Source organism: Sander vitreus, chromosome 10, assembly GCF_031162955.1.
Source record: "Sander vitreus isolate 19-12246 chromosome 10, sanVit1, whole genome shotgun sequence".
In the NCBI taxonomy this organism is placed as follows: Eukaryota; Metazoa; Chordata; class Actinopteri; order Perciformes; family Percidae; genus Sander; species Sander vitreus.
Window position 1 is genome coordinate 34,786,820 of NC_135864.1, and position 25,404 is coordinate 34,812,223.

The following is a 25,404-nucleotide window of genomic DNA, read 5'->3' on the forward strand; positions in this document are numbered from 1 at the left end:
TGGTATTTGCTGTGTGTTTATGTATTTGGTTGTGTTGTGGTATTTGCAGTGTGTTTATGTATTTGGTTGTGTTGTGGTATTTGCAGTGTGTTTATGTATTTGGTTGTGTTGTGTGTATTTGCAGTGTGTTTATGTATTTGGTTGTGTTGTGTGTATTTGCAGTGTGTTTATGTATTTGGTTGTGTTGTGGTATTTGCAGTGTGTTTATGTATTTGGTTGTGTTGTGTGTATTTGCAGTGTGTTTATGTATTTGGTTGTGTTGTGTGTATTTGCAGTGTGTTTATGTATTTGGTTGTGTTGTGGTATTTGCAGTGTGTTTATGTATTTGGTTGTGTTGTGGTATTTGCAGTGTGTTTATGTATTTGGTTGTGTTGTGTGTATTTGCAGTGTGTTTATGTATTTGGTTGTGTTGTGTGTATTTGCAGTGTGTTTATGTATTTGGTTGTGTTGTGTGTATTTGCAGTGTGTTTATGTATTTGGTTGTGTTGTGTGTATTTGCAGTGTGTTTATGTATTTGGTTGTGTTGTGGTATTTGCAGTGTGTTTATGTATTTGGTTGTGTTGTGTGTATTTGCAGTGTGTTTATGTATTTGGTTGTGTTGTGTGTATTTGCAGTGTGTTTATGTATTTGGTTGTGTTGTGTGTATTTGCAGTGTGTTTATGTATTTGGTTGTGTTGTGTGTATTTGCAGTGTGTTTATGTATTTGGTTGTGTTGTGTGTATTTGCAGTGTGTTTATGTATTTGGTTGTGTTGTGTGTATTTGCAGTGTGTTTATGTATTTGGTTGTGTTGTGTGTATTTGCAGTGTGTTTATGTATTTGGTTGTGTTGTGTGTATTTGCAGTGTGTTTATGTATTTGGTTGTGTTGTGTGTATTTGCAGTGTGTTTATGTATTTGGTTGTTTTGTGGTATTTGCAGTGTGTTTATGTATTTGGTTGTGTTGTGGTATTTGCAGCGCGTTTATGTATTTGGTTGTGTTGTGTGTATTTGCAGTGTGTTTATGTATTTGGTTGTGTTGTGGTATTTGCAGCGTGTTTATGTATTTGGTTGTGTTGTGGTATTTGCAGTGTGTTTATGTATTTGGTTGTGTTGTGGTATTTGCAGTGTGTTTATGTATTTGGTTGTGTTGTGGTATTTGCAGCACGTTTGCTGAATGCTGCACATGTGTTGTCAAATTAATGAAGATGTTTTCTTAATGTGCTTGTGTTTTGTCTATTTGCGTGTGTTTTCTTAAGTTGCAGGGCGTTTGCCCCTGTCGGCCACCGTAGTGTTCTTCACATTTATGTAGAATTATAGTTTGCTCTTCTTATGTAAAATATGCGGCTGTGGTAGATGTTTGTGATTGGTCGTGCTGTGCAAATCCCGCCTCTTTTATGTGAACGCTATAAATATGCGAGTACAGTCGATAGAAAAAAACCGAGCCGAATCGGTGTGGTCAACACGGAGTAGCTGCAGCTACGTGTACGAGCGTCCACTGAGCTAAAACGGCAGTTGTCGGGGCAAGTTTTAGAATGCCTTTGTGCCTCTTAGCAGACACAAAATGCAATTAATATGTCTGTGCAACATGAACAGGGCCCTTACGTGACAAAAAGATGCGTTTTTAACTCGACCTTAATCTAAAGTGACCAGATTTCTGAGACAAAATCCGGGCACATTTTCAGCTCAGAAGCGTAAATATCTCCAAAACAGGTAATTTTGTCTACTAAACTTTGTAAACTTAAAATGGGGACACTGCTCCAGGGGCATCACTAGACCTAGAGCTGCACTGGGGCACAAGCCCCCCTAGGGGGGTCCATGGGCATGCTCCCCTGTAAGAAAATGTTGTCTATTTTAATGTTTAAATGCATCAGTCTGGTGCACTTTGAAAAGAAATTCAGACAACCAGCAGGAGGGGTTCTATGTGTGGAGTAGTTTTCGAGACATGCCTCTTTGTAATTAAGACATATATTAAAAAAAATGTATGGCAAAATGTATTCCCTCAAATTATGCATATTCCTATTTTTGAAAAGTAAGTGATGTAGTATAACCCGCAGAAGACTAATTATACGTGAGGTAAGTTTAGAGACACGACTCTATTTAATTATTAAAGGGGTGATATAATGATTATATAGGGTATTTTCCACTGTTCCTTAAGTTCTCCTAATAGGGTATGTAACATTGGTTAGGCTGAAAATTGCCCGAATGCTATTTTATTAGGCCCTTAACTACCCTGTGAATATGGCTCTATTTGGAACAAGAGCTTTTCTTCCAAATATGGTATGCTCATGAATATTTAGATGAGCTGCGCGCTGATTGGTTTGAGCGAAGCCCATAGAAACACACTGGAGACGAGACAGCAGGTCTCATATTTCAGACACTGCAAAGGTATACGTTTGTTTGTCGGGCTATTTCCTTATTAAATTCACTTCTGAGACTTTTTTAAGCGAGAAATCAACTATATAAAGCTCAAATATGGGCCGTTTTACGAAAATTTATGGCTAATTGCAAATTTGGTAAGACGTGTCGGACTTTAGGAGCTCCACACAGTCTGACGAGAAAGCGGCAACCTCCATACCCAGTGAAAGTCACCGTTTCCCTGGGCACTGGACTACTGGAATACTCGGGGAGCTGGCTGGCTGCCAGCTGCCGGCATAACTAGAGTAGCTATATTTACAGTTTGAATTTCGTCACGCCACTTATATAACATCTACCCCAAGGTCTTATAAAGCTAACAATGGTGTCCGATTTCAATTTAATGCATTTTTGTGAACATTAGGGGTTTCGTTAGCTGCTACTGTCTCTTCAATCCTATGTGTACAGATCGTGGCTAGTTAGCTTCATTTTCGGCGTAATTAGAGTATATTTACAGTTTCGATTTCGTCACGAGACTCGCGGACAAGAGGCGTTTATTTCCCCGATCGTTTGATTAAATAACTCAACACATTATAATTACACACATTATAAGATTAACTAGAACCTGTGGTAAGAGATTGCTTGCGTAACAAGCTCGCTGATCGCGCTCTCACTCACACACACCGGCCATTTAGCAGGAAGAGGGGAGCTGCAGGCCATGGAGCTCTGTCAGGGCAGCGGCGTTTGGTAGTCTCCATCTACCTCACAGCAGGCCGGGGTCTGTGAAGGAAGGCAGGCCGGGCGGCGAGGCAGCAACACAGGCAGCACCGACACACAGTCGGACCAAATTTGCAATTAGACATCCATTTTTGTAAAACGGCCCATATTTGACCTCTACATAGTTGATTTCTCACATAAAAAAGTCTCAGAAGTGAATTTAGTGGTAAAATAGCAGATGAACAATGTATACAATTTCTGAGATCTGCGCGACCTAGATTCAGAAGACTACCTGATCTCAGGTCAGTGGTGTAGCCATGTAAATGTTGGGGCGTGACAAAGAGAGAGACTAGAGCCAAATGAGGAGGAGCCGCCGAGTTGACGTCAACTAGGCGGCTCGTTGAGATTTGCCCGTTTTCAGAGCCAGTTTCAAATTGTGAGATTTGCAGAGGAAAGAGGTGTCAATGGGATTTTGAGCTTCTATGTATGTCCTAGTTACCCACTAAACTGTCATTATTCAACTATGACAAGTTAAAATTGGTTTTGCATTCTATCACCCCTTTAAAATATTAAATGTTTTTGGCAAAAAAATATTCCCCAAAATTATGAATATGCTTTTTTGAAAGGTAAGTGCTGTAGTACAACCAGCAGGGGGGCTTCTATGTGTGGAGTAGTTTTGGAGACATGACTCTCTGTAATTCTGACATATATTAAAAAATGTTGGAAAAAAATATTCCCCAAAATTAAGCATATGCTTATTTTTTTTAAAGTGAGTGCTGTAGTACAACTAGCAGGAGACAAGTTATAATTGAGGTAAGTTTAAGACACTACCTTATTTAATCATTAAATTAATACATCTCTTTTCGGTGTTGTAGTTTGTAGACGGTCCCCAAGCACTCATCTCACCGCCGGCTGCTCGTACAGACCAATGTTATTTCTCCAGGTTGGAGGACGGCCTGTTTTGATGAAAATTAGTTTGTAGCTCGTTGTTTACCTTACTACAGTAGGAAAGATGCGTCGTTTGTGATTTAATAACATTTCGCCATAGAGTAATTGATCCCAGAAGTTCAAATCTGTGAATATCTTTCTAACTTTAGTGAAGTTGAGCTCTGAGCAGCACTTGCTCTGGCTGTCTTGAGCCTGCGCATGTAGGGTGCGTGACTAGGCTATACGTTGGGTCAATGTTTTCTTTCTTTCATTCCAATTTCGGGTCTGTCAGTCACAGTGAAAACCAGGGACATTTCCGGGGACAGCTCCAGCCGGGGACAGGTCACCGAAACCGAGGACTGTCCCCGGAAACCGGCACGGCAGCTAGCAGCTAGCAGGACGAGCTAGCTACCAGCAGGATAGAGACAGGGTAGGTGAATTTAAACAATGTCTGAGTTGAAAACGCATCTTGCTGACACGTAAGGGCCCTGTTCATGTTGCACAGCCATTTTAATTGCATTTTGTGTCTGTTGAAAGGCACAAAGGCAATCTAAAACTTGCCCCGACAACTGCCGTTTTAGCTAAGTGGACGCTCGTACACGTAGCTGCAGCTAATCCGTGTGGACCGCACCGATTCAGCTCGTTTTCTTTCTTCTATCAACTGTACTCACATATTTACAACGATCAAGATTAACGTAAAATTGGCTGGAATTCTCCTTTAATCACCATCGCGACACCGCTTATGCGGGACCGCGGTTGTTAGGTTAGGTGAAATCGGGTAACTGAAATAAATCCAGGGCATGTTGATCTGGATTCGTAGTACAGGCCTCTGGTCAGAGGGAGAATGCAGATGTAACTCTCCAGATAAGAAACAATAAAGCCTGAGGGACTCACCTTAAAGACTCCATAAAACCAAAGCCAATATGCTTAAAACTATTAACACATTTGAACTTCCCTTGTCTGTTTCTTGTATATTCTATATTTTTAACAGTTAGCCTAACTCATACACAGATAACACATTTGTCTGACTTGGTATAACATCCATCCCTGTGGAGAAACAACATTCAAAACCTCCTTAACAACTCTCATCTGTTTAATTGTCTGCTTTCTTTAACTTATAGTGCATTCAGTTTGAGAATACAGCTGTGACACATAGGAGAACAAGTTATTTTACATGTACTTTGGAGCAGACTAGTTTCTATATGATTCAGGGATACCCAACATAGCATCCATCAATCACATGTTACTGTAGCTATGGACCTTCACTGCCTTAGGCAGTAGAATTATTGCTCAACAGAGTGATATGATTAAAATCTATAAGTCCTCATCTCCACCTGCCGCCAGGCCCGTGGCAGTCTTCCATACACCTGCCAAGCTAACGGAATGCACACCCCACACACATATAGTTAATGTGTGTGTGTGTGTGTGTGTGTGTGTGTGTGTGTGTGTGTGTGTGTGTGTGTGTGTTTGTACGCTTTTGTGCAGTGCAGGGCACACAGGCGTGTGGTGTTTATAATATAAACTCAGACAGAGAACGTTTACACCAGAGCTGCTGTGCATGAGAGATTTGTGTGTTTAAGAACTGTCCTGATTATTGCTGTGTAAAAAGGATTCCACACCTGACTGTGCTGTGCTGGATAAAGAATTTGTAATGTCTGACAGCTCGTAAATCTGCACAAGTTTATTCCCTCTGAAGTGAGGAGATGCACTACTTGACTTTGGATAACCGCTACCTGAACGGAAACCTAACTGTCCTGGTAGCAAATCAACCCAAAACACGCTACACGCACCTTCTGTTTTTACTAAAACAGTCATGTCCTATCAAGGCTGTTTAGTAAACGGTACAAAAGAACGTCAAGCCTGGAGACATGTCGTCATGCCCAGTGCTCCAGCTCTGCATTACCAGCTTGCTGTTATGTGTAAACACACACACACTCCAGACACACGCATACAGGTGACGAAAGGAGTGAAATACCTTGCCCTTTCTCTGGAAGTCAATGAACAACCTTTTCTGTTTTTGTGCTCTTTAGAGGTCAATGTTAGAAAGCGCTAAAATTCGTACAATTTTTTACACTACGGCTTGTATCAAAGTGCTGTTGACAGAAATTGAACATACATGAAATACTCTTACTTTGAAATCTCACATTTTCAACATGATAGTCGTGCTATTAAATGCCAGAAAAAAAACATTGCCCTGCAATATAACGACAATTCCCTAATACTCAGACACTGGCCAAATTTCCATAATCTATGTCCAGCAATCTTAGTCCCAGTTTAAAAAGTAGAAAAAGTCCCAGTTTGCCATTAATGTTCTCCATGAAAAAGTATAACAAAATATAGCAGCTCCTTGTGTGTAAAATAATGCTTCCAGGTGTCTGAAACTCCAGTGATAAGTGATCTCCTCTTCCTAAACATGGCTTATATACACGATTTGGGGAAAAGTGAAGTTTAAAGACAAACACAGAGCACAGTGAGAGTGTGTATATATGAATCATGGCTATTTCACCCTAAAATATTTTCCATGTAAACATGCAGTAAACATGGCGATATGAACAGGGCTTTGCAGTGAGGGAGGGAGAAGAAGGTGGGAATAAAGTGTATACGTGTTATTGGACATCTGCTGAACTGAATGGGAATCTAAGACATTGAAAGCCCTGTGTAATGTAACCCTTCTGTCATTTTATACATTTATTGAATAATGGCAAACAGACAATTGAACTTTGTCAGTTTGCCTGAGGAGACATGGAGTACTGGACACGGTCTGTGCTGTCATTCAGAATCAGCGAAGAATTAAAAAGGATTAAGAATAATCAGTCCTTTTCAGCCATGCTCTAGTGATTGCATGTAGGTCTGTCAGTCGGTTGGTCACTCCATCACTTTGGTCCAGACTGAAATATCTCAACATTTTGTTTATCATGAAGGAAACTGCTTGGAAAATGATACAGTAAGAGCTAAGTGAAAGTCTTCTGTTTTTTTCTGACAATGCTGTGGTCCCCCAGGAATACTTGGCTACCTTGATAAAGGCGAACAGGAAATCTAATAGTGGCATTAATATTGCTCTCAGGAAGCTTGATCTAATATTATTACTTCTGGATGGAACAAAAAATAAAATCAAGTATGGAGTATAAAGCCCAGCTTATTGCACGCAGGTCCTCCACATGCCAGCTGAATCTCACTGACTTCATGAGGCTGTGATGGCATGCAAGGAGAGGATTGTTTCTGTTTACTAGGCAAACCAGCTCTGAAACCGGACCAGACAGCATAAGAGTGATCCAAACTGTGTCCATTTAGAAGATAAATTGCTCAACAGAAAAACTAACTGAAGAATTAAAGAAAAACAAACAACTCCGTTTCCAGTCTGAAAAATGTGGCCATTAACCTTCAGATATGAAATCTCCACCCGCAATTCTGCCTGAGGCAGATGAATGGCCATGCTCATGCTTATTATAATAGTAGCTAATTTGGTACAGATTTCTTGAAAATGTCACATCTCTGCAGGGTGATGATGCTAAAGTCAAGGTGTAACCCAGACCTCACTGTTTTTAATATTCTGAGAGAAAGCTGTAGTTTCTTTTATTTGTTTTAGTTTTTAGTTTTTGAACAATGATTGTGGTGCTCATAAAAATGTCTGAGTGACAGCTCTCTGCTTCCTCCTCCTCCTCCTCTTCTTCCTCCTCCTCCTTATTTGTACAAGCATCAAAACGCAGTGGAAATTATTCAGTAAAGAATGTGATACAGCTAAACATACATGGTTATCTGATGATTTGCAAAACACGTTAACAGATTTATTGAAGTTTAATCCATGTGTGGCTGCAGTATCAGGCCACACAATGAGAAATCAAAGGACTCACAATACAGTAGGTCTTTTTGAAACTACTGATACTCCATTATGTTGTAAACAAACAGAGAAGTTATTTGCAGCAAATGTAAGTGTCCACACAATCTCTGCTAAATCTTCTCACCTGGAGGCTTTATGTTGCCTTATACAGTATTTTAGAAAACAGGGAGAGAAAATGTGTTTTTGTTTTGTGGCTGCACATTGAGAATGACTAAATATGCCAGAAGTCGTCTAAGCTTCTACTTTTTTTAATGTAACATGGGCTGAGTGTGAATAGCACAGCATAGACTCAAAATTCCTGCCATAATTTCACATTTCAAAAGCCAAAATTCAGAAATGCGAGTATAGGTGTCGGAGACGTCACACTATAGAGGGCATCATAATATAAAGTTTTCAGTCTGAAGCTATTGTGTTATTGTCGGTGCCTGGAGGTCACCTGGATTCAACGTCACACCCACTTGATGAATTACAGTTAACATCTTGATAAAACTGTTGGTTCTACATGCTTGAAAACATCAGACAAGCCCGTCTCTCAAACCCCCATACATAAGCTGTGTGTTGTGAAGCACTGCTGTGACTTCAGTGACAAAAACAAGGGTCCTGACTCCACTGGTTAGATAGACACTGATAAGGATTTCCCTAAAGCTATTTAGTGTCTTTTAATCAAATCATTTGAGTAAATAAGTCTTTGATGCTTTATAACTCACTCACATGATAAGTAAACTGGAGGAAGTTTAATGAACTGTATTAGCTGATTCTTGGTCTGATTCTTGGTAAGCACATTGGTTTCGGTACATCGGTCAGAATGCATTTGACAGAACCTCCAGTTCACTGCACTTTATTGCGTTAGGTTGAAGGTACGGCAAGCACAGGGCGCTTGTTCACTTCAAACTAAATCTGTGAACCTGTGGCTCTGCAAACATAAAATGAAAGCACAGAGTTTAGGGCATACAATCTATGTGGGCCGAGGGAAGTGAATTATTCACGAGTGTCTGATAAGGTGCTTCAGGGAAGGAAAGGGTTATGGGGGGCAATAGAAAAAAGACTAAGGGACCGTTTGGTATTTATGGAATGGACCACCGGAGGAAAATAGGGGAGGGTAATGTCTTTTTATTCTTTGTTGATGGGAGGGTCATCCAACGTTTTTTAGTCTAAGGGGGAGGGTCACCCAACTTTTGTATTCATGTAAACAGCTCAATTTCAAAGTGGCTTATTTGGTGCACACATTTCCATGTAGCTCTCAGTCTCGGCTCCCCATCACTATCAGATGGGTCTGACCCAACAAAAATCACAACATGACAGCAACACGAGTTTGGAGTTGCTTTCTTTGAGAATGCAACCCTATAGCTAACTGCGCCACCTGTTGCCAAAGTATCATCACTGACATGGAGCTGGAATATAATGAAGCTGACTAGCTCAAAGGTGTCACGTTGCCTCGAGCTAGAGCACCCACGGAAAATACTGAGCACCCACGTGTTCCAGACTGCCAGTAGGCTACATTCATTTAAAATTAAACATTGCAGTTGTTGCTGAGTGGAGTGTGTGAGCGCTGATGGCGGTTACGTGTCAGTTAAACTTCTCATCTCCAATCCTATCTGTATTTGTGAGAAGTGGCACTGTCCTGAGTTGAAAGATAGCCTACTTTACGGCTTTATTATCAAGTTAATAGGCGTGTGTGTTCGTGTTGGCCGCTGTCCATTTTTTGACTAAATTTTTTTTTAAAGGGCCTGCGCCCGTGAGCACCCACGGAGGAAAACATAAATCAGCGCCTATGATAGAGGAAGACTGACAGATCTACATGTTCTTGAAGCTGCACTTTCATGTGGCTCTTTGTAGTTTTACTTAATGTACTTGCACTTACTACTTGTTGTCTGGAGTTTGCACCTTTAGGGTTGAAAGCACTTAATTGGAAGTCGCTTTGGATAAAAGCTAAATGACATGTAATGTAATAATAATTTATTTACAAAACTGTCAAAGGGAGATGACCGGGGAAATTGCCTCTTGTCCGCGAGTCTCCTGATAGAGCTCCAGCTCACAGCGGGTCTGTGAAGATGGATAGGCTGGGCGGCAAGCCATCAACCCTGGCAGGCACCCGCCGGCTGTCACGTCAGACTGTGGAGCATCTGAACTCTGACACAGTTGGACCAAATTTGCTATAGCCATCAATTTTCATAAAACGGCCCATATTTGAGCTCTACATAGTTGATTTCTCACATAAAAAAGTCTCCGAAGTGAATTTAGTAATGCAGTAGCAGACGAACAATGTATAAAGTTTCCAGTTGTAGTTCCAGTGAGACAACCTGTAGGGGGACCGTAGCGGGAAAAGTTACATAGTGTTTTAACTTTGAATTTCTGATTGGGCGGGCCAGCTGTCAATATGGGTTATTACCCAGAGTGCTTTGTTGAATGGTCTTAATGTTTAATTGTTTTATTTCATGTGAATACTAGTTTACTAGATGAGTAACTTAGTATTTGAAGTAATGCAGGAAGTGTGCATTTAGTTGCCATGCTTATTGTGTTTCCACAACAATGTTAGTGACTAAATCTACTGAAATGGCCCCCATCTTGGTGGAGTGTGATGTGTAAGATGAGAAAGCAGAGGTTAAGTCATGTATGTCATGATTGTAAAAAAAACAGTGGCTATGTGTACATCTTTGCCAAGTGCAAACCAGTACAGAAGGCATCAATAAATTGATGCCAATCATTTTGGAGGGTCATAGAAAAATGTATTGCTGGCGAAGGGAAGGTCAAGTCTATTTTGACTAAAGATCTCAAAACTCCTCCGGTAGCCCCTTAAATAAAAAACAGTCCCTAATAGAAGAGAATTTGTATTGAAACCACCACTGCAGTGTGACCACGCTCCGAAAACACCAAGGAGCACAAGAAGCTCCCAGAGCAGGAATAAATGAATTCACTTTCCATATAGAATATATTTTCCCAAGACGCAAGTCCAGTGCCACCCAAACTGACTGCCAGCACAATATGCTGTTGAAACAGCACAATGACATCCACAATTTGTATTTACCGAGCTTAACACAAATCTGCATAGAAAGCGGCTGCACATCTTGACCCATCTTCCCCAAACCATGTACAGTGTGACACAAGTCTAAGACAATGTATGAAACTATTTGAATAAAACAGAGTTCATGCTTCTCATTTGCAGAGAGAAAATTGTGTTTCCTAATGGCAAAACCTTGTGACAATAAACTGAAATTGAAAGCAGAGCTGTATTAGCGGAACAACTACACATTGCTTTGAAAAGCTAATCTAACCACATATATGTATAGCTGTTACAGTAGTGAGAAAGCTTGCCTATGTTGATTACTGAAAAGCTAGCATATTGTTCACCGCATGAATTTACATATTTAGCACATTGATGTGGAAGAACCAGCAAGGGGAAATTACTTTGTTCATGTTTTTGCATCTGCACCCATTCATCGTCATTAAAAAAGGGGGTTGTGGCCACAACACAAAACACTGTGTTTTAACGCCAATTACCCAATAATTGGCTATGTGGCTTAAATATCCTCAAAAGTCATTACACATTCAAGATGTAGTCTTACTGCAGTGCAACTGTAATGTTTGCCCTTTTGAACCTTCATCTCCCTATTGGGCTTTTCTCCATGTCCTGAGTAAATTGACTGGTGTATACTAATTGGTGTGTCTTTATCCCTGTGGCAAAAGGAGGACCAGTATACGTGCGTGTGTGTGTGTGTGTGTGTGTGTGTGTGTGTGTGTGTGTGTGTGTGTGTGTGTGTGTGTATATGTGTGTATGTGTGTGTGAACACCATGTTCTTCCTCAGGTGGATCCATATTAATACACTTTTCTTTTCTTTTTTCAGTTTTGGCCCACAATTAAAAAACAATGCTTTTCTCAAATAATCTCCAGAAAAGGATGCGTTTGAAAATGTTTTGCACAGTTTAGACAGAAACAACTTTTTTCTTTAAACTGACACACACTTCTTTGGTAATTAATCATTCACCAACGCTGCTGGTCAACCTGTGCTTGCCAGCAGTTCTGAGAAACCAACTTTGAGTTGCTTCCAACTCTCTTTCATCGCTTGTATTATGTTGAACGCCGATAAGATGCAGCTGTTGTCGAATACATTTTCTGTCTCTGCTGTATATAAACATTTTTTATTTGATTGAGTGTAACATGCAGCAACCCAGAAATTATCGTTAACTGTCAGTTGGAGGTACCACTTATGATTCTACATCAAGATATTATCAGCGCCAACGGCTGTATTGTGTGAGTGACTGGATTAAAATTCAAATGAAGTGAGTCAGAGGTCACAGAACCGGGCTTTGCCCTACAAACAGAGAAGAGTGCATCATCAGCCAATGTTTGTGATTAAACAAGGCTAACTGCCTTCAGTCTCTATGCTAAGCTAACCAGCTGCTTGCTACAGCGTTAGCCTATATTCAAGAAATGCAAGAAAGCAAATAAGCATATTTGCCAAAATGTCCAACTATTCCATTTAACTAACATATAAGTCAGTGAATAAAAAAGAGGATACACATCTGTAATATAAGATACAACTGACCTGTAATGACTTAGATTTTCACTGCAAAGATGAATGAAAGTTTTAGTAAAGATCTTTCACGAGGCCCGGGATACATGATAACCTACTGTATGTCTGAATTCAGGGACCCAGGTTCCATTCAGCCCAAGATTATTTGTTCTAGGAGATGAGTCAATCTTAAATGGGATAGATAAGCACATAAGAAGCTGGGTCCAAACTAGTTTAATGATTAAGATTAAGATTAAGTGATACTTCATTGATCCCGCATTGATTACTCCGTTGTTAGTTATTTCACACATTACACACAGGCCCAAAATACACACACATGCACAAACAGGACCTTATACATGCACTAATGGAGAGATGTCAGTGTCAGGGGGTTGCCCATTAAAGGTGCCCGAGCAGTTGGGGGTTCGGTGCCTACTCAAGGGCAGCTTGGCAGTGCCCAGGAGGTGAACTGGCACCTCTCCAGCTTTCAGTTCACACTCTGTACTTGGTCCGCACGGGAACTTATACCGACGACCCAGATATCCACACAGATTCTTCGAAGAGAATGAAGGAATGAAGTGATGCCTTCAATCTAGAAGTGGGCTTTCGAGATGGCTAAACACAAACACAAAAAAATGTATAAACCATATGGTTAAAATGAAACCAATTAGCAAAACAGCAGAGTTAGCTAGTTTACAAGAAAAAAAAAAATAGACAATGAATTACAAAAGTAGACTTTTCACACATACACACTACATACAACACAAATACAGATAATATGGGGACAGTAATCAGCATTGTTTCCTTCTTCTCAGCACCGTCGGCCCATCAGAGCTGAAATTCCCTGTTCACCTCTCGCGTGAAATTAAATGAGATGCCATCCAGACGATAACCACTCCTGACACTCCGACTCATCTGAATTTTAAGCAAGGCAGAAGGGACAGGACTTGCTAGAGGGAGAGGGGGTATTCTGGAAGGAGACTATGGGTCAGTGGACTGATTTGACAAAAGGTAAGAAGTGGCATGATAAACTAACTACAGCCATGGAATTACATATCTGAGAGGTTAATACTAGAGCTAATGCTATGAATGCAGAGATGCAGGTCTGAAGAAAAGAAAATCAATGGAGAGAAAATGAGTCATACTGTAATTCACCTATAAGGTGCACAGTGTACAATAAGATGGAATAAACACCATCAGCACCACAGATCTTTGAAGCACAAACTGAGTGTGTTTACAACCTTGACAAATCCTTTTCCCCGGTCGAGATTATGGCGTCCCACTTCAGTGACTCGATAAAAACAGGCCGGAGCACTCAGAGCAGGGGACAAAACATCGAACTTGACTGTCAAAAGGAGGACTGCCTGTTGATAACAGATAAAGGTAGACAACTGAGAAGAGAAGAGACAGACAGTGAGCGATGGAGAGAGAAAGGAAGTTTATGGTTTAAAAAAGAGGTAAATATAAATATGAAGCTACTGCTAGCTGTGCATTAGCTTATAGCGCTGGGAAGACTGGACTGGAAACAGGGCAACAGCTAGCCTGGCTCTGTCTGAAGATAACAAGCTGCCAGCATTTCTAAAGCTCACAAATTAATACGTTCAGTAAATGCCGGTAAAAAATTAACTTTGGCTAGTATAACATTGTAAAGTTACGAGCCAATTTGGCCGCTGATGAATGAAGTGAAGCGTCGGCCGGCTGCTCAGTGTTTACAGATGGCTCTGTTTTCAGACATTTGGACGGTTTGGTGTGTGTTTGGCTTGGAAAGGAACGGAACGGACCAAAACACACCAGAGGAGCTGAAATGACGTAGTAAAATAAGATAGGAAAAAAAATGTTAAGAGTAAAGTAAATGTTTATATTTTATCTACCAACCATCAACCCAAACAGATATTTTTAAAGAAACATGGATGCTTAAATGTATTCAGCGGTTTATTAGTAATCTAGTTTATTTTCCATGGGAAAAAATTGGCTAGTGGAAAATCTGATTGGCTGGTAACTTTAAAAATGTACTAGCCATGTTGGCTGGTGGTTAAAAAAGTGACTCTAAAGCCCTGAATATCTCGTTTGTTTATTCCATACAAAAAAACAAGGTGTAAACTGACACATTGTCATTTTACAGGGTTGTTTTCTTGCATGTACCCCCCCTATAAATAGACAGTGTTGTTTTTGCACTTCTCATTTGTACGGATTAAACAAACTAGATATATAGTGTTAAATAGTGAGTGTCAGAGGTGCTGGCAGGTGATTTATATTACCTTTTGGACAGAGACAGGCTAGCTGTTTCCAGTCTTTATGCTAAGCTAACCAGCTGCTAGCGATAGCTTCATATTTGTCATACAGAAATAAGAGTGGTGTTAGTCTTCTTATCTAACTCAAAGCAAGGAAGTGAATAAGTGTATTTCTCAAAATGTCAATAGTCAAACTAATCCATTATCCTTTAACAAGAGTTGTCTCTTCGGCTTACATAGCAATGTTGGAAAAAAGAGAAGAGGAAGGGAAAGAGGCTCGTTATCAGACCACAACAATGACAACAAAGAGTGGAAACAGGAAGAAAAAATAGAGGCAGAGACAGAGACATGACCTAGACTACTCAGCATGGCTAATAACGCTGGAAATGTTTTTTCCTGAAGCGCCAGTCTCTATTTAGGAAGCTTTCCCACCTTGGCGCTGCATTCCTTGGAGTATATTCACACACAATCTCAGCTTCTGCCTATTTCTCCACACTACATCCACCTGCACTTAACGCGTCCCACTGGTGCTTTGTAGTTCAACACACACATTTGCATTTCAAAGCATCTGCATCCGTCATTATGCCATGGCACTGAGATTTATTGATTAAGTAAAAGATTGCAAACTCTAATTGGCGCTGAAATGCCCCAGATGCAAGTGGTTAGCTATTCTGATAGCTTAGGGGAATAGAGAAGTCCTACAGCATTGGCTTTGTATATCCTGTCCATAGAGAGGAGCTTTCAGTCTTCTCTGCTGCTGACAGCTCTGATACCAGTGAGCCTGAGTTGACCTGAGGGCAGAGCAGGCGCTACATGGCCAGGAGAGTATGGCTCGTGCTGTTTTTCTTCTCCTGAACCTGCACTTGGCCACCATGAATGCAGTATTCGTGTAATACAGTGTAAAATCCATATTGTTATTGTATCAACACAACATTTGCCTATTACAGAGTGCGTGAGTTTATCCCTGAGGTTAAAGGGATCAATGGTAGTTTGATAAAGATAGCATTGGAGGTAGATGGGTAATTGAGTGTTATTATGTGGAGACTAAGATTACAGTCTGTTAAAATCATGCAAATTTCCTTAGCGCTACCAGCTATATTTCAGATCAAAGTGTCAAGGACTTACTGGATGTCTGACTTTATATGGAGTCACAGTGTTAGTTTGCCTTTTCTGAAGATAATTATCTCACATCATTGGTTTAAAGCTTGAATAACCTCCCCGCCATTTCAAGTGGCAGCCGGCTAAAGACAGAAAATAAGATGTTAACATCGAGGGAGTAAGCAGCTCATTTATCCCAGGATTATTCTATTTTTCACCCCCTCTGGGATGGGGTACAAATCCCAAAGTCCTCATGGGCGAATGATGAAGTAGCTGCTTTTCTAAGAAATCCAAAAATGATTGTAGTGGGGCTCTGACCACAAAAAACCCAAAATAATTTTCTTTTTTGCTCATTTTTATAACTTTGGCTTGACTTAAATGACTATGTCACTCTTCAGTGTGTGTCCTGTGCTATTAATACTACAGTACATAATTAATTTCGCACACAAGGCATACGAGACAAAACATCATGTGCCCTTTTCATTAATTTATTTATTTTTGGTGGGAGCAAAGAGGATTAACATACTCAACAGACACCTTAACCTACAATATGCTTTGTCAAATCCTCGATAGGTGGTAAGTCAGGTCTTTATTTTATTATTTTAGGTCTAAGTGTGTGCTTTTAATAAGATTTTTTTACTGATGCTCCAAATGCAGTGTCGTGCAGATTGGTTTGTGCTCCCAGTCCCAAACAGAATATTGTGCCATGCTCTATAAACATTGGCTTCAAAGCATTTTAATTATACTTTTGTGACTAAACTATTCTTGAGGGACCATACAGCTAATGTCACACTTGTGATCATACACAGGGAAGGGATAACATTGTGACTGCAAAGAGATGAAAGGGTGAATGTTGCGGAAATATAGGGGCCAATAACGAGACAATCTTTATGAGATGTCTGTGCCTGAGAGGACCTTCTAACCCAACAGTGAAAAAGAAGGGAGACAGGACTGGAACCAGTTGAATCTTTGGGATCAACAAGCGCAATGAGTATATATATATATATATATATATATATATATATATATATATATATATATATATATATATATATATATTTATATATAAAAAAGACTGAGAAAGAATAAGAGTGTCTCAAAAGAAGATCTGCCTTAAGCTCCGCCTCAGATAAGGCCTAGGACACAAGACAACAGAAACGGAGCGGGCAGACCTTCTGGGAAACAAAGTTGAGAGGAATGTTAAATTACAATTTCATGTCCACTGAAGAATGACAACAGAAAACACTTTATCCACTTCCAGTGGACACATGACAGCTGGCTCAGAGCCGAGGCGAGCAAACAGGGCCCAGAGTCTACGTCACTTCAATTCATACATGGACATGGCAGCCGTGACAGTCACTCAGGAGAGATTTATCACTGTCCGTCACATGAGCAGTCCTGTGACATTTCCATTTGCCACATGACAGCAAGCCACCGGGCCAAAGCGTGGGCCACGACGTTTCCTTTTCCTGGTGCCGCTGTGGACATGAACATTACTTGGTGCATCAAAATCGCTTATTTATTCTGATAGAGAGACAGGCAGACCCACAGACGGAGAAATGGAAATTAAGTTGAACACAGAGAGGCAAAGAGATTCAGAGAAAGTAGGTTATGCAACAGGGGATTGATGGGAAAGAAACCAAAGTGCAACATTAAGTGTTCTTGGCTGGCTGGACAGAAGATGATTGGGGAGGATGTGTGCATGTAGTCCATGATTTTTTGAGTAAAATGGATGGATGATGGATGGATGATGGATGGAAGGCTATAAAGGTGAGATTAGATATTGAAGGAGCAATAGTAGAGAGGAGTGACACACAACTAGGAAGGACACTTGCTGTGTGTATGCAGGGATTTGTTTGCCAAGGATAACTGATTGCATTTAAAATGAAAAATGAACTAAGTGGTTAAAAGGTACCAGATACTGATTTATGGACCTTAATCAGCTAGGCTGAGACTGGAAGGCTATGCCGAGCAGTGTAGCACATACATAAACACACACCTAATGCAAGGCCCAGCATTAAATGCAGAAATCTGCATCCTCTACAAATGAGAAATTGTGTGTAAAGTCCCTTGAAAGTTGTTAGTTGTTACTTCAAAGTAATTATGTTTGGATTCAGGAAATAATGAAATTTCAGCTAGCTAATAAAGGAGTTAGAGAAATTGACAGGTGGCCAGCTATGGATAAACAAGGGCATTTAAGTGGTGAGAAAATTAAAAAGGAAAACATACTGAATCCCAGGCAGATGTTACCATGCAGGCAGGTAGGCAGAGGCATCCAGGTGGATGCTGAATAACACCGAGTTGTCTGCCATTCCAACATCGCTTGTCTGGCTATAATTATACATTAGCCCCCTAACACACGGATCAAACATTGACATCCTCCCCCTCAGGTGCTTCAAACGTCTCAATTTGTCTCTTTCAGTGTCAGGGACTCTGACTCTGTGTGCACACTGATTCACATGGTGGATGCAAATCAGATTCTCTTATATTCATTCCACAACGCTCCTCACCATTAACATGAAATGTAAAAAGACTGTTTGTCCACGAATACAGCCACCAGAACATGAAATTAAGAATAGGAGAGCTTTATAACTACAGTTACTGATGCACTTAATTTCCTGGGATAGAAACAGTTTGCTAGCAAGCAGTTATCATCAGGAGTCAGTACTGGGGAACACAGGCTGGGAAAGCAATAGACGGCAGCAGGTTGATAGCCTGTGCTGAAATCTCATAAGGCGTTATTAGTCTGTAAACCCTCAAGGCTTTCTTACACATGCTGGAACTCCCAGCAGTGGGCCCTCGGGGGTCAGGCTGTTAGAGTAGAATCTTGAAAAATGATGAGCAAATAACAGATTAATCACAAAATGTCACAGGTGCTGGAGCTGAGAGATCGACCGTTTAGCACAAAAAGTGCTTTGGTCTATGGGCTGCAGTCGACTGTTGTGTGTGGATAAGTCATCACCGTCACCACCATCACTACCAATACCAGGTAATCATCAGCAGCAATATTAAGAGGTTCAATGCATTTTCAATGACCCAAATGTGGACATCAGCAGCTCTCAGGGTTAGAGGAGTAATCTGCAGAAGGGGAGACACCTCATGGATGCCATTTTCAATAAGGTTTTTTGAAAGCCAAATAGAGAAAAGTAGTCTTACTTGTTTTTTTTAATCTCATATGGGAGCCATGTGGCTATTTTATGGAAGTGGCGAGAGATAGGAGACAGAGCTGAGAGGAAACAAATTCAGATGATGATACTGATGCAAGTGAACGGAGTTGGAGGTGAGGAGGGAGAGGGCATGAGAGAATGAGACAGAGCTTCGAAGCCCAGACGGAGGTACAGTGTCAGTGTAAATTGGAGGGTGGGGAGATACATAGAGATTAAGGGCCAAAAGAATAAGAATGTGTTGTAGGAGGCAAATGAGGGAAAAGAAAAGAAGTGATATGGCGGATCAAACTGGATGTTTATGTGTGTGCATACAGTACGTGCGTGTGTGTGTGTGTGTGTGTGTGTGTGTGTGTGTGTGTGTGTGTGTGTGGAGGTAGGGGGCAATAAAAAAATAGGGGAGAGATGGAGTGTGAATGAGAGGGTGAGTGGCATAAACTAAGAAGGGGAGAGAGAGAGAGAGAGAGAGAGAGAGAGAGAGAGAGAGAGGGAGGGGGTGCACAGAGGCTCTGTGGAGAGATGACTACAGCTGTGTAGAGAGTAGGAAGGAGATGCACAAACAAGAAAACAAGCAACACTAGCCCACACACCAGGACCAAATGATAGAAGCAACTGTTGTTTATCTTTAGGTGGAAGAAGCACTGGGATATTATCATTAATAACAAAAGGACAGAAATCTCAGCCACTCACAACATCTGGGACAAAGGAAGACAAAAGAGTGGGGAAGGAAACAAAAGGAAGAGTGGAAAGAGAAGAGGACCAGAGGTGGAAACAGGAAACCAGAAGACTGAAACAGGTAGGAGAAAGAGAGAGCCGTGATGAGACCAAACCTGAGAATGAGAACATTGTGTGTAAACATATTTTTTTAACAAGGATGTATAAATAAATATTTCTTTGGCATGTGCATGCACAGACTGAGCAAACGTAAAGAAAAGAAATGAAGAGATATATTATAAATCTATTAGCTGAAACATGGCTGAAGGAAAAGAGCTGATAGGGAGTGTGAAAGAGGGATGAGAGAAGGAAGAGGGCATGCCTAAACCAACACCAATAATCAGCTGAGACTTTAGCCAAAGCTGCAAGCGGTAAATAAGATAACTCATGAAATATATCGTTGCGTGAATGAATCATCAACTGGCATGTGTAGAAAAACAACCAAATGACATTCTATGGCTCTTTAACTTTCATTATGGCCATTAGAAAGAGAAAATAAATAGTGTTCATATGTGTCATTAATCACATTGGCAGAGCTGTGTAAATAATACATTGGAATTTAATGGAAATGCTTTGCTGAGGTCCTGGGAGCTTGTCAATGTGATGGCAATACCTGGAAACACAAACACATGAATGATAGATTGAGATTATTTGGATGAAAGTAATACATAAGGAGGACTAAGAATCTATTAGACTAACTATATGCAAGAGAAGATGAGTGAGTAACTATAATACAAGAGTTAGAGACACGAATTATTATCAGGGGGGCTTTGGGAATAAACCACATAAATCAGCAGGTGACAGACCATGTAAATAGGTAGGTAGGTGCACTCATTGCTTCTTTATCTCTTTCTGTATTCTTAAGTGTCACTAATATATTTATGGAGCAGGGAGGCAGAGATCGATATACGTTGTACCCACATTTTTACAAGTATGAGGGCAGGGAGACATTTTTATAACACCAAAGGGTGAGAATAGCTGCTGGGCCACAAATTTCCCCTGAGGTTTGGGATCACATTTGGTTAGGTGCTGCCACCCTATGGTAAAAAGATGCTACCCCATATAATGTAAATTGTGCAGGAGACAGATTTGTGGGTTTATGCGTTTTTGTTTGTCACATCTCCCTGAGGCCAGCCGCTGACCTCTGCCCGCTGAGCCACAATGTCTGTGCAGCTGCAAACACTACTGCTACTGACGCTCTGCCTGAGCGTCACACATGGGTGAGAGACCTGCGGTCGAAAACTAATGTACAGGCTTCAGAACACATGCTGACATTGATATTTATGTATCTTCTGCTCCAACTTTTCTGGTCCATTTCCCCCTATATCTTTATTGACATCAGCGGTTGTATGTATTCTAGCAACAGCTGGGGAGAATGGAACGACTCTCAACTTCAGCCGACGATTCAGAAGTTGATGAAAGGATACAACCGCTACCTCAGACCTAATTTCAATGGTAGGAATAAGCTTGATAAGTGTTTGTTTCATTTCATTTGAAAACTGACTTGTTTCCAAATGTCATTGTGTCTCTGTCTTGCTCTTGCTAGAGGGCCCTGTGGAAATTGGGATGAGCCTTGACATCGCCAGCATTGATGCCATCTCTGAAATCAACATGGTAGCCTACACTCGTCCTACTTTGTTTTTGTGTGAGTGGGTGAATGAATGAGTGAATAAAAGTCTTCTTTACAAAACCTTTTTAGGACTACACTGCAACCATCTTCCTTCGTCAGCGCTGGCGAGACTCCAGGCTGGTGTTCCCGGGAAATGAGAGCGTCAGCGTGGATGGACGCCTCGTGTCCCTGCTCTGGATCCCTGACACCTTCATCCCTGACTCCAAGCGCTCCTTCCTGCATGACGTCACAGTGGAAAACCGTCTCATACGCATATTCAGCAACGGAACTGTTCTCTATGCCCTACGGTACAGGTTTATGTTTATCAATTTAACATTTACTGACATTTGGTACTCTTGCACGTAAGATTTACAGATTCTGCTGAGCTCATATGAGGAAATTGATCTGGAAGATGACCAAATAAAAGGGTTACACTTACTGAAAAATCCAAGAAGATGAAAACAGAAAGGAAAGGAAGGGAAATGTTTTCATAATTGTTGTGTTAATCAACCGCAAATTGGCCTTGGGTTCTACTAAATAAAGAAAGAAGAAAAAAACGTATGCATCATCACTTAGTCATAAATTAAGGGAATGTCATGGAATTTGTGTGTTTTACTGTGCCCTTCAAACAGTTCAGATTGTGTTAAGGAAGATTAGCAGATTTCCCCTATGGCCACAGTCAAAATATACACTGATACAAAACAGCATTGTTATGACAAGACAGCTTTAATTAAGACAGAAAGGGCAGTAATGTGCAATGTGTTCCTTATTCTTCTTGAGTAGAGTCACATTTTGGTTTATCACTGTTAATGGAGTCTTATACATAATGAATGCATTGGATACAGAAATGTTTGACATTTCAGATATGAGTCTGTTCTTCTGACTGTTGTTGTCGGGAGAGTTCTTTGTGTTCACTAGTTCTTAACTGCCTGTTTGTACATCAAAGGAGTAACAGTGTTACAGGTTTCTAATGATCTTGCTATGAATACACAACAGCATCACGGCTACAATTGCCTGCAACATGGACCTGACCAAGTACCCCATGGACAGACAGGTGTGCACCCTGCAGCTGGAGAGCTGTGAGTACCTGGGAACTCCATCAACCTTCCATCAAGTGTGTAGATGGACATACGTCACCATACATCACATACTCATCATAACACCATCACCATTTCCATCATCATCATTGTCGTGAGTATCAAACTGAAGAGACAATGCTATCCTTAGCAGATCAGATTCATCAAACCTTGTGTCTGTCTGTCTGTCTGTCTGTCTCTGTGTGTGTGTCTGTGTGTGTGTGTGTGTGTGTGTGTGTGTGTGTGTGTGGTCAGGGGGCTACAACCTGCAGGATGTGGTGTTCTACTGGACCAGAGGGAATGATTCAGTCAAGGGTCTTGACATCCTGCGGCTGGCTCAGTACAGCGTAGAGAGCTACTATACATCAGTGTCAGAGGCTGTGTATGAGACAGGTAGGACACTTCAACTCCCACAATCCCCCTTACAATTGGCGTTTGTGCCCCGCCCCCCCTTTTCTTCTCCCTCTATTTCTCTTGAGGATGGAGGCCTGGTAGTTTTCGCAGATTTCTTTCTTTGTTAGTTTATACACTATTTTGAAAGTTTTTTGGGGGGGGTTCTGCGTCCTACAACCCTTTTTGGGTTGGCCCAGGCTTCTTCCCTTCTTTTGTTCCGTTTGGCAGTAGTCTGTTTTTGTGACTGAAATAATTTTGCTTTAAACTAATCCTTGGGTATTGTTAGGGAACGATCCGATCAAGATTGTTTTATTATTCTGTGATCTACTGGCCTTACGTCTGGGAGTTGATTCTGAAAGCAGTGGAGAGCTCGGGGAACATAGTGACACGAAACAGGGCTCAGCATATTAATGAGACACACAAGGATATATACTTTTTCTAACAATTGCTCCTTTCACTTAGATCACCTGAGAGTATATAGATAAGAAGGAGGCTCTGAAGGAGTTGAGGATTGGTTCAAGGTAGGTTCACACAGATAAATCTTCAGGAAGGAAAAACAGTGTTACAATTTATGATACAAAAGAGTTTTTCACAGAATGGAATGTAACATATTCACAACAGGTATGGTGTCCTTTAATATGTTAATGGTCACAACTGAGATGAATTCTTTTGTTGTGTTGTTGGCCGTAACAGCGTTATGAATAAACCTCTTGTAGAGCACAAATGTAATACGTCGTCTTTAAAATCTGTCTCTTTTTAAGAAGCTGTGTCTTTTTGTGTCTCTTCATGCAGGACAATACCCCAAGCTGGTGTTGCATTTCGCACTGCGTAGAAACGTGCTGTTCTTTATTTTGGAGACGTATGTTCCCTCCATCCTGCTGGTGGTTCTCTCCTGGGTCTCTTTTTGGATCAGCCAGTCCTCTGTCCCAGCTAGGGTTTGTATTGGTCAGTACCACAACTCTTCACTATAGGTTGAAGTATTATGATGTTAGTGCATTCATTTGAATTACTGTCATAGAAATTGCTCATTATATATTGATTCACTGTATGACCTTATGTATGACTCAATAACATACTATCTCACAGACACGGTCAGACAATTATGCAGAAAGCAGAGAGAATGTATTTGAATGCCATATATTTAAACTTGATCCTGTATTATTATGCAGCACAAATGATCTATTGTCAACATTGAAAACAAATCCATTTGCTGGCTTATCCATTACATAACATAAATACTACCAATTAAAAAAAAAACATGTTTACATGATGTTTTAACTTATAGAAAATATGAATACCCTCACCTTAGCCACTCAATAACTCCTACAGGCGTATGTCAACTGATTATCAAATGAAGAAGTCAGCTGTAAAGGACAGTTATTTGCACCATGTTCAGCAATGTATAACTTTTATAACTGTCCTGCATTCATGAGAATATAAATATGAATACATCATCACTTTAAACACATTTCAACACGATTCGACCCTTACATGGTTTACTGACACCAGTAACCAATGGGATGAAAGAGCAACAGCAGAAATAATTACGATGACCACTACATTAGAGGTTCAACCACTATCTTACATTATGAAAACAACACCAGCAACACTGCTGTGACATATTCTCCAGGAGTAACAACAGTCCTGACAATGACCACACTGATGATGGGCGCCCGCACTTCCCTGCCCAATGCCAACTGCTTCATCAAAGCCATAGATGTTTACCTGGGAATCTGCTTCACCTTCATCTTCGGTGCACTGGTGGAGTACGCCTGTGCTCACTTCTATAACATGCAGAACCAGACTACTGAGGATGTATACAGGGTGAGGAAAATGTTTACATTTAAATATGAAGTGGAAACAAAACTTAAAACATCTAAGATAATGAAAACATTGTAATTGTCGGTCTGTCTGTCTATCAGGATCTTCTGAGGGAGTTCAATGAATCCAATGGAAACGGCTCCATCCCCATCGTCAGCTCCAACCAACCAAACCAGTCTGTTGAGATCGGCTCCACTGCAGAGGAACTCACGGAGCAGTCAGCGAACAGTGCCACTAGGAACAATGTCGTATCTAAAGAGAAGGTGTCAGGACAGGGCTGCAGCTTGTCTTCAGTGAAGGACGTGTCACGTAGAGCAGCATCCGCCTTCACTGTGGAAAATCCGCACAACATCGATCGCCGTGCTCGCACTGTTTTCCCCACAGCGTTTCTCTTTGTCAATATCCTCTACTGGCTTTACTATCTCTTTCTCTGAGTGCTGGTTCCAAGCTGCTGCATAGTTAATTATTTCACCATCCTTGAAGCTGCTCTATCTCCTCATTTGAGAGCCAATACCAGTTACCACTGCCTGGATCTAAACCGAAGCTTTTTGTATCACATATATGAAACCTTTTTGTCCCAGACAGGGCTACAAAGTGACCCAAAAACAGTTGAGTTAGGAACCAGAAATTCTTCTTTGTATCAAGCTTTTTAATGAAAGCTATTTTTGATCATGCATGGATGGCTTCTAATATATTAACATGTAGAAGTGATGATACAAAGCCTGTATCTGATATTTCTTTGATAATTCCATAGAACAAATGACGAGGAGTCAATTAGTTATAAACAAAAGGCTGCCTGAACTGCATCACACTACACTGTGTTGCATTGAATTGCCTTCATTAGGTGACTGATGTAGATGTGTTTCTTTTTGTTGTTGTTTTGGCTTTCATACATTGTATGAGACCATATACTGTGTATTTAGTTCATAGCATATCATGTGGAATTAAAAAAATTAAACCAATGGCTGAGAATGC

The 25,404-nt window shown here is 40.7% G+C and overlaps 1 protein-coding gene across 3 annotated transcripts; it reads left to right on the forward strand.

Annotated features, from left to right (window-relative positions):
* The first annotated feature begins 12,868 nt into the window (after window positions 1-12,868).
* On the forward strand, window positions 12,869-25,384 carry gabrp (gamma-aminobutyric acid type A receptor subunit pi). 3 transcript variants are annotated; one of them, XM_078261280.1, is made up of 12 exons: window positions 12,869-13,334; window positions 18,526-18,641; window positions 19,446-19,612; window positions 20,665-20,750; window positions 20,891-20,985; window positions 21,077-21,144; window positions 21,230-21,447; window positions 22,136-22,218; window positions 22,471-22,608; window positions 23,401-23,553; window positions 24,239-24,432; window positions 24,531-25,384. In XM_078261280.1, the coding sequence occupies exons 4-12, from the start codon at window positions 20,692-20,694 to the stop codon at window positions 24,861-24,863; spliced, it is 1,341 nt and encodes a 446-aa protein (XP_078117406.1). In that variant the 5' UTR covers window positions 12,869-13,334; window positions 18,526-18,641; window positions 19,446-19,612; window positions 20,665-20,691; the 3' UTR covers window positions 24,864-25,384. The 3 variants fall into 3 exon arrangements, with proteins under 3 accessions (XP_078117406.1, XP_078117407.1, XP_078117405.1); XM_078261281.1 differs by lacking the exons at window positions 12,869-13,334; window positions 18,526-18,641 and having other exon boundaries at window positions 19,296-19,612; window positions 20,660-20,750; XM_078261279.1 differs by lacking the exons at window positions 12,869-13,334; window positions 18,526-18,641 and having other exon boundaries at window positions 19,297-19,612.
* The last annotated feature ends 20 nt before the right edge of the window (window positions 25,385-25,404 follow it).

Bases quoted from the DNA above. Each gene is read 5' to 3' on its own strand.
- gabrp (XM_078261280.1), top strand. From the start codon at position 20,692: ATGTCTGTGCAGCTGCAAACACTACTGCTACTGACGCTCTGCCTGAGC. The intron at 21,448-22,135 runs GTACAGGTTTAT...AATACACAACAG, and splicing joins ACTGTTCTCTATGCCCTACG to CATCACGGCTACAATTGCCT. The intron at 23,554-24,238 runs GTCAGTACCACA...CATATTCTCCAG, and splicing joins CCCAGCTAGGGTTTGTATTG to GAGTAACAACAGTCCTGACA.